At 53.0% G+C, this 9,220-nt stretch overlaps 1 protein-coding gene across 1 annotated transcript; it reads left to right on the top strand.

The window, feature by feature from the left end:
- Window positions 1-3: 3 nt before the first annotated feature.
- Window positions 4-7,180, top strand: LOC104614719 (cytochrome P450 26C1-like; the record flags this gene model as incomplete). The annotated part of the gene is made up of 5 exons (XM_010296475.1): window positions 4-213; window positions 344-619; window positions 2,308-2,463; window positions 6,038-6,541; window positions 6,827-7,180. Coding segments are annotated over 5 exons (1,500 nt in total), but the record flags the coding sequence as incomplete, so codon positions are not given.
- Window positions 7,181-9,220: the final 2,040 nt, after the last annotated feature.

The raw sequence follows: 9,220 nt of genomic DNA, 5'->3' as shown, positions 1-9,220 counted from the left end.
CACAGCTCCCGGCGGGAGAGATACGGAAACGTCTTCAAGACCCACCTCCTGGGCCGGCCGGTGGTGCGGGTGACGGGCGCCGAGAACATCCGCAAGATTCTGCTGGGTGAGCACACGCTGGTCAGCACGCAGTGGCCCCAGAGCACCCAGATCATCCTGGGCTCCCACACCCTGCTCGGCTCCATCGGTGACATGCACCGCCAGCGCCGCAAGGTGAGTCTCCCAACTGCCCCACAGGCCACACAGCCCAAGGCACCACCTCCTGCCCAGGCTTGGGCCTCGGTGGCAAGTGGGACCTCCCGCTTTAACCACCTGCCTCTGTTCCCCCCTCTTCTCCTCCTAGATCCTGGCCAGAGTGTTCAGCCGCGCTGCCCTGGAGAGCTACCTGCCGCGGATCCAGAAGGTTGTGAGCTGGGAGCTGCAGGGCTGGTGCATGGAGCCGGGCTCCATCGCAGTTTATTCCTCCGCTAAAACCTTAACTTTCCGCATTGCAGCTCGGATTCTGCTGGGGCTCCGCCTGGAGGAAAAGCAGTTCAAGGACCTGGCCAAAACTTTTGAACAGCTGGTGGAGAACCTCTTCTCCCTGCCCCTCAACATACCCTTCAGCGGGCTGCGCAAGGTACTGCCGCCTGCCCCGCTCCCTCTGCCTGGGGGCAGGGGCCTGGGCCCCAGCTGCACAGACCCCCTGTCCCCAGGCCCGCCAAGGGGCACTTCCAATGGGCCAGGACATCTGCAGCACCCTGTTCCAGGTCTGAGGGCCTGGTGTTTTGCCCACCCCAGCTGTCTCCCCTTCTCTCTGCACTTCTCACCTGCTCCTGGTTGGCTTCCAGCACCTCCGAGCACTGGCTCCAGCTCATTGTACAGTGCAGGGCTCCTCTCCTCCCTCACCCCACATGGTTAGTCCATCATCCCTGTTCCTGTCCCATCTCATCCTGCCTGGACTCATGTCAGCCCATGGCAGAGGGGTCTGTGGGCATGAGCACAAAGGCAGCTCATGCACCTCAGGTTAGCACTCCCAGTGCACCTCAGGGCAGGCCCAGGACTTCAGACCTTCTTATGGTCCTTGGTCCCTTGTCCCCCAGCAGCACAGAGACAGCGAGGAGTCCTGGAGAGGAGCATGGCAGAGGGACAGTCTCTGCCTCTTTCAACCTGCAGTTTCTTCCCTGCTGCCCTGCCCCACTTTGCCTGCCTCCCCACACTCCTGCTCTAGGTATTGGTCCTGTGCCCCACCCCTCCTCTCCCATTTCAGTCTGCATTCCCTCCTCTGGCTTTGGGTTCTCCATCCTTACCACAGCTCAAGTCTCCGGCTCCTTTTAGCCAGGTCTTGCCCGATCTCTTTATTTCCACTGTGTGCTCTGCTCCACGGGATCACTTTACCAAGCCAGTCCCAGTTCTGCCCCAGCCTCCCTGCTGCTCTTCTCCACCAGTTCAAAGCTCTTGTTTTCCCTGTCCAGTTTGCTTTTGCAGGTTGTCACCACTGTGAGCTTTCACTCCCCATCCTATCCCTCCCTGCCCCCTCTGAGGTCAGCCACAGCCTGTCTGGCCCCAGACCAACCTCTTCAACTTGGCGTTTAGGTCCCCTTGTTTTTCCCCTTGGTCCCTGCCTCGTTTCCTTTGGCTAATCCTTCCCACCTCAAATCTCAGCTTTTGTATCTGCTTCCCAATAGCTGGTCATGGCCAGTTTTTGTCACAAATCTCTAGTCCTTCTGGCTTTTGCAGGAGGCATCTTGATACAGAGCCACATACTCTGTGACTCCATCCGTCCCGCTTTGCAAAGAGATTGCTGATCACTTGACTTTGCTGAGATCTTACCTAAATGTTTTGCTGCACAGGAGTGCAACGCAACTGGAGAGGAGCTGGGTGTGATTAATGTGTCTTTATTTACTGTACTCTGGTAAAGCCACTCATTTGTTCCTGACTCAGGTGTGCCTTGCCGCTTGGACTCAGTTTTATTAAGTTACCTCATCTTGTCCCTTTGGGCAAGCTGCTTTTGGACCTGACAGGACCGTGGGTTTGTTCAGCGCAGATGCCTCTGGATTCCATACCGTGGGTTTACTGCTGTCTTTTTCTCTCAGAGTGTTTCTTAGGACTTGTCATATTTGATTCACAACAGCAAGGCAACAGAATTTACAGCATTTCCCCCTAAACTGCTGCCTCTTGCAAGGCTCTGGGGCTGGGCAACAGATGTAAACAATTCTTGCTGTTACAGATCCTGGGATTAAGGATTGCCACACTTGGGGTCCCCCGGTCTCTCTGGAAGGTGGGGCGGTTCCTACAGCTCTCCTGAACTGTGTCTGCCTCCTGCAGGGAATCAAAGCACGGGACATGCTACATGAGTTTATGGAGAAAGCTATACAGGAAAAACTGCAGAGAAACAACCCAGAAGATCACAGCGATGCTCTGGATTTCATAATAAACAGTGCCAAGGAGCATGGCAAAGAATTCACCATGCAGGAGCTAAAGGTAAGGAGAACTCGCCCTTGCAGTGTCCCTTCTGACTCGGTGGCTGTTTGAGAGACCTGGGCTGAGGGGCAGGAGGAGGGTTGTGTGGGGACCCACCACCAGTTGCTGGCTCCTGCCCTCCTCTTACCAACTCTGAGGATGCCATCTCCAGCTCAAGTGAGAAAGCCTGGCCTTGGCATGCTCATATGCTCTTGTAGGATTGTGTCTCTGCGTTGGAAGAGAGCTGGTATTTAAAAAGGGAATAAGTCTCTCCTACCTTTTCCTCTTCATGGCCACCAGGCTTCAGCCTGACTCAGGATGCTGGTGGGGTTATGTGGCTGTGCTAAGGCTCTGTTCGTCAGCGTGCACTCTGTAACCTCCAAGATACTCTCTTGGAAATATTTCAAGCTAGTCGTGTGCTCCTCAAACATCCCCCAGCATCTGACATAGCATGGCGTGTAGATCATGTCACTGTATTCCTCAGGGCTGCGAGCCCAGAAATCTCTGAGACAATATATCGAAATGGGTCCAGGGATGGAATGATGGATTCCAGGTCATTCCCTATCACTTTGTCATTAATTAGATCATCTAGCTGGTGGATTGCTCTGATGCAACATGATGCATCACTGTGATTTAAGGATGAACCCAGTAGTCTTTATTGACCCAAAACTACCAACTGAATGCGAAGACTATTTTGCCAAAGATATTGGGGAAAAAATTGTCATTAGTCCTGCATCATTCATAGCTCCAGGTCACTTGGTGTCAGTGAGTGACAGATGACACTGCATTTATATAACAAATTTTGAAGCAGTTTTGCATGGGTACAGCAGCTGAACATAGTTTAAAAGTATCTGAATCTAGTTTAAAAGTATTGAACATACATAGTTTTACCGTTCATTTAGACACAAGGAAAACTATCTAAAGACTAATGTTTTATAAATGTTTTGTAAAAGTGTAATCTCTAAATCTAAAATATTTGAAAAACTTTACAGTGACTATTAGATACACTTAGAACCAGCATATAGTCTTAAAGTAATTTGATTATAATTATTTATTATATTATTTATCCTAATAGAATGAGTTTTATGATAATATAATTATTTTTTCAAAATACTTGCCAGATTCAAAATGTGATTAAGACTGATTAAGCTCTGTTAGCATTCACATGGATATTACATACGAATAATTACATGATCTCTCATCACGTCCCTGGCTCTGACCACAAATGGCATAAAGGGATATTACATTTAACGTGGAGTGACGTGACAGTGACCTCAGGCCAGCTGATTCAAATGATAGTATATTCATATGCTGTCTTGTACCTTTACAGTTAGAAAATTTCTACCTTGTCTGTGTTTAACAGAATGACTTGCAAACTGAACTGCCTGTGCTTGCAATTATGGCACTATTCTCCACTCTAATAAAACGATCATAGAGTTCTCATCCAATGAAATGGTGTAATTGGATAAAAAGTCCAAAGCTGTCTCAGGGTCATGGATGTATCTGACTTTGAGAGACACTCCAAACACTGGCACACACTAGTTACTAATTTGCTTTTTGTTCAAATGATTTTGAAGGACCGTTTTCCCAGAAATTTTCCTAAATACACTGCTGGCATGAACTCAACAGGACCTTTGAAATGTAAAGGTCATTAAAAAGATATCACTTTGACAAAAGTATTGTTTTAAAACACTTAAAACCTTGGAAGGATGAAAAAACCCCAACCATCCTACATAATAGTGCTGTCACTGGCTGGCTGGGTGGAACCGTAACGCTGCCGGTCCTGCCTCCCAGGACAGGGAGTCGGGCTGTAGCACAGGGACAATACTGGTGAAGCTGTGGGAAGATGCTGCCTCCCAGTCACTGGTTTTGTTGGCCTTCTAAAAGCAGGGAGGGAAAGTCAGCAGCTCAGTGTCACGACTTATGCAGCAGCACTGTCAGAGGTTGATGCAGGGAGTCATAAGGGCTGTTATTTCAAATCGCAGAGCCTGCCCTAAATTCCTTGCATGTCATTGAAATGTCTTGGGTTGTAATTGCAAGTGGTGGAACTCGGAGATTTCTTTTCATCTGGGCCTGCTGCCTTGTGAGGGTAAAAATTCCTGCTAACGCCGGCAGGAGGTGTGATAGGGGTTGGCAAGGATCCGTTGTTTTGGAGGTTTTATTTCATCCGAAAGATGCCCTTGAGAGCTGCACTTCGGCAAAAGCCTCTAGTCCAGCCAGTGTATGGCACTGGGGACGGCAGCAAAGAGTAATCCTTGTTACATTACCCTTGACCTTATCAGACTTGGCTCCAGGTACCTTCAGGCTTCAGGTGTCCTTCCTTGTGTTTTTGGCTTCACCTCTCCAGAAACCAGTTGTGTCCCAACAATTGAAAACCCAGATGCAATAGCTGTGTGAAAGGAAACTGCTCCGTTTCCCCGGGGGGTTTTGCTCCGCTTTGCCCCTGGGCTGGAGCCATTAGTGCTGGGTAGTGCCGGCCAGGCCCCAGCCCCTCCCAGGGTGGCAGCTCCCTGCACTCCTCCCTTGGGCTTCTCCTGTGGCTTTTGGGTCTGGCCTCTGGCCTCAGCGCTCCCAGCCCAGCGCTGCGGAGCCGCTGGCGCCTTCGGATGGTGCTGTAAGTTTGAGCATTACGTTTGCTGTCAGAGCCGTGATATGCCATAACCCAGCTCCGGGCAACTCTTAACTTTTGGAAAACCATTTCCAAAAGTTGATCGCAGGGTGCTGCAAACAGCCCACAGCAACATGGTATGTGCTGTGCCATATAGACCCTGCAGGCAGACCCGGAAAACTGGGAGGCTGTGTGGGCGTCCGAGAGCCGGGACAAGGTGCATATTACGGATTTGACAGTGCTGTGGTCTATCTGAGCCGGTTAACCTCCTAACTTGTTATGGAAACATCTGCCACAGAGCTACCAGGAATACTGCTGCGCTTCAGGCTGTGAAGTTTGAAAAGCGAGCAAGTCCTTTGCCTGGGGTGTGCATCCCTGCGGGAGAGCTCCCTGCTGGCTACAGCCCTCCCGAGCTGACCTGCTGTAGCAGAGAGGTCTTTCTGCTTTCAACTCCCTTGGTTTGAGTTCTCTCCCCAACAAGCAAATGGTCGATTGTAACTGGAGATGGATGAAATGCAACCCATTTTAGCTGCCAGCGCATCTAGGATTTATGCATAAACACAACCTCCTAACTCCCGGCAAGGTAAAAGCTGGGCACAAAGGGGAATTGGCAGATGAAGGTAAAAAGCATAATGCTTGAAATGAACTTCACTCACTATGCTAAAATGCATGTTAAAATGCTGCTTTAAAATTTTTAAATCTTGGGAGGAAAGCTCAGAAAAGCTGGATTGGAGGTGATGTGTACTCATCCCAGTTGTGTTTCTGCATCAGTCACTTGCCAAGTGGATATCCAGTTCGTACAGAAATGGAAGAACCTGGGCGCCTTGTTTTGGTCCCTGCCAACCCAGGGCAGGTGCAGGTTTGTGGAGAGTAGAGGGGGGACCAGGGCCCTCTGCACAGGGACAAAACCTGCAAAAGGTCAGAACAGTCTAAATCACAACTGGTTTAAAATGGCATTCAAACATGTCACCTTCCTTTTTCTCCCAGGAGTCAGCGATTGAGCTCATATTTGCTGCTTTTTTCACCACGGCTAGTGCCAGCACCTCTCTGATCCTCCTGCTACTGAAACACCCCTCAGTGATTGAAAAAATAAGGCAGGAGCTGGTGTCTCACGAGCTGTGCCAGCAGTGTGAGCGCTGCCCTGCGGGACCCTGCCCCGGCACCCTAACCACCCAGAGCAGGGACAGCAAGAAGCCACTTCGCCCCACGGCCAGAGATGCTCGCGAGGACCAGAGCCAGCTCCCGGGCCCAACGGAGGAAGGTTCCACCCAGCCCCACACCCTGCCGGAGCCCACCGTCCCCCAGAGCAGTCCCTGCGCTGACCCCCCGCTCCGGGCGCCATCAGGGCAGAGCTGTGGCTGCTCCTCGGACATCAGCCTGGACAAGCTGAGCCGCCTGCGCTACCTGGACTGTGTGATTAAGGAGGTGCTGCGGGTGCTGCCCCCCGTCTCCGGAGGCTACAGGACAGCGCTGCAGACTTTCGAGCTGGATGTAAGTGCCTCACACGCCGACGGGCTGCTAGGGAGCTGCTGCCTGCCACTGCCTGCAGGCACCCTGTATCTGGCACAGTCATGGCGCTTGGCAGTGTCGCTCAGGGGGAGGCGGCACCCCGGCATCTCCGTGGGTCCCAGCTAGGCTGGGGAGAAAAGGAGCTGGGGAGCAGGTGGGCAATGTGGTGGGGCTGTCCCCAGGCACCCTCTGCTCACCCTCCACTAGCAGGGCCGGCTGCACAGGTATGTAACATTGCTCGCCTCCCCTCTTCTCTCCTCCCCCCAGGGCTACCAGATCCCCAAAGGCTGGAGCGTCATGTACAGCATCCGTGACACACATGAGACCTCCCAGCGCCCTCCCGGCGGCTTCGACCCAGACCGCTTCGGTGCCGCCCAGACAGAGGCCGCGGGTCGCTTCCACTACATCCCCTTCGGCGGCGGGGTGCGGAGCTGCATCGGCAAGGAGCTGGCACAGGCCATCCTCAAGCTGTTGGCCATCGAGCTGGTCAGCACGGCCCGCTGGGAGCTGGCCACCCCCGGCTACCCTGCCATGCAGACCGTGCCCATTGTGCACCCCGTCGACGATGGGCTGCAGCTCTACTTCCGCCCCTTGCAGCCCGGCCGCGGCAGCGAGGCCTGAGCCAGGGGTACGCTGCCCTCCTCAGCCCCGGTGTCGATGCCCCTCCATGGCTGCCGGGGCCAGGTCTCTGCTGCCCCAGGCTGGGTATGGCACTGGGTCACTGCAGGGCAAAGCTCCAAAGGTCTTTTTATTTTTCCCCTCTGGTGTGCAAGCCGGTAGGGAGGGTCCTGCAGAGTCGTACCCCTGAGCATCAGGGTGAGCCTCAGCCCCAGCCCGGGGACAAAACCCCCTGAAGCTGTCGTCGGGGAGCATCCCCCATGGGGCCTCAGCAAGCCCCTGCCCCACACAGGTCTCCAGCCACTGTGGATGGGGAGCAAAACACCCAGCCCCACAGCTAAGGCTCCCAGAGCTTTTCTGTCACGGGGTTTTCTCCTGTGGGTGTGTTATAGGAGAGGCAGGCTGAACATCCTGCACACTGTAGCTTTTTAGTGAAAAGAGGGAAGACAGGTGGGCTCTGCAGGAAAACTCAAGCCAGGGCTGCCCAATCCACGGCATCAGCTGTAGCTAGAATAATAGGGTGTAAAGTGGTTTTTATTGTACATATTTAATCTCATTCCTGCACTTCCCGTTAGAGCTGGCACAAAGAGGACATGTCTTATTCACCCAGTAGTAGTAGCTGTGTACGTTGTGCCTGAGCACTGCGCTGCTGCTTGGGGTCTGCCATGAAGCCCTGCTCTGGGGTCGCTGCAGGACGTGCTCCCCAGCTGCAGCCTGACCGAGGGATCGGACTGAAGCAGAGGAGGGGGCTTTGGGGAATAAACATTTGGAAAATGGACATTTCTGAATATGTCTGAATTGTGGTAGAAAGTCCCCTGTTCCCAATGATGCTGTTCACATTGCAGAGGGGGCATTTGCAAGGTGACAGAGGCAGCTTCCCACAGCCTAACTCTGCCAGGGAAAGGTGCCAGGACAGCAGCTCTGTGGGTCCAGCCAGAGGGTGATGCCTGGGGCTAAAGCCTGGGTGCTGAGGGCATGTTTTTAGGCGGCTTTTGAGTACCACCTGCCTCGCTGAGACACAGGGTATTTCTCTCCTGTGCAAAATGACGTGAGTCCTGTTGCACAGAGAGCAGAGAGCTGGGCCCAGGCCCTTGCTCCACTACAGCGTGTTTATAAGCTCTTTCAGCTTCACCTCTGCTCCCCACTGTCATGCGTCCTGCATGGAAGCAGCGGGGGAAACCATCCACCTTGTCCCTCTGGTGCATGCTGGGCCTGCTGGCGCGGCGTCCTCAGTGTGAAGAACCAGCAGCTGCTTGACCTGCGAGGGCAGAAATGTGGCACGAGGACAGAGTCCCTTTGGAAAGGCTCTGGGGGGCTTTCCTGTCCCCTGGATCTCTGTCATGGTCCTGCTTCAATGCCAGGCTACAAACGACCTCGCCCTGGCCAGTCCCACTCGCACATCCGTGCTGGGGCACTGCAGTGGGGCGTGCACTGCCGTTAGCTGTTGGAGGGCTCTGCAGCGAGCACAACGCTACCTGGGGCAGAAACGTGGCTCCCAAATGTGACAGGTCAAATCTGGAGGAGGTTGAACTGTAGAGCTGAGATAACTGCTGTTGGCAGGTCAACCCTGTAGTGAACCAGAGTCTCTGCCCCTGCTGACCTTGTCCTGAAAGGTGAATCTTTCTATCAGAGGTGAAATCAGTAGGTGGTGGCCGCAAGTGGCAATGACTAACTTTAATTAGCAGGAGCTGCTGGTGTGGCTGCGACCCGCAGGCGACACGGGCTCCCACCGCGGGCAGGGCTGGGCCTGCTGTGCCTAGCACGGGGTGTGGGAGGACCGGGGCTCCACCAGCAGTGCACTTAAAAATTACCCTGAGCGCTAACGAGCCCTGTAGCCACCCGCTGAAAAATGTAATATGAATCTAGTTAAAAAAAAAAGACTTGAAACTGATTTTGTTTGCAGATAAACACGAGCATTTACAAATGAAGTGTAATAATTGTTACTTGTAATCAAAGTTTATTCATGTTAGGCTGTTAATTTCTTGACCCCCTTCCAAGATGTTTTTAATTATCCCTTTCACTCTTTACCATTTGATTCTTTTC

The sequence above is a fragment of the Phaethon lepturus genome, unplaced genomic scaffold, assembly GCF_000687285.1.
Source record: "Phaethon lepturus isolate BGI_N335 unplaced genomic scaffold, ASM68728v1 scaffold40541, whole genome shotgun sequence".
Classification (NCBI taxonomy): Eukaryota; Metazoa; Chordata; class Aves; order Phaethontiformes; family Phaethontidae; genus Phaethon; species Phaethon lepturus.
The sequence above is the reverse complement of the archived record's forward strand: the minus strand, read 5'-3'. Positions and strand labels throughout refer to the sequence as shown.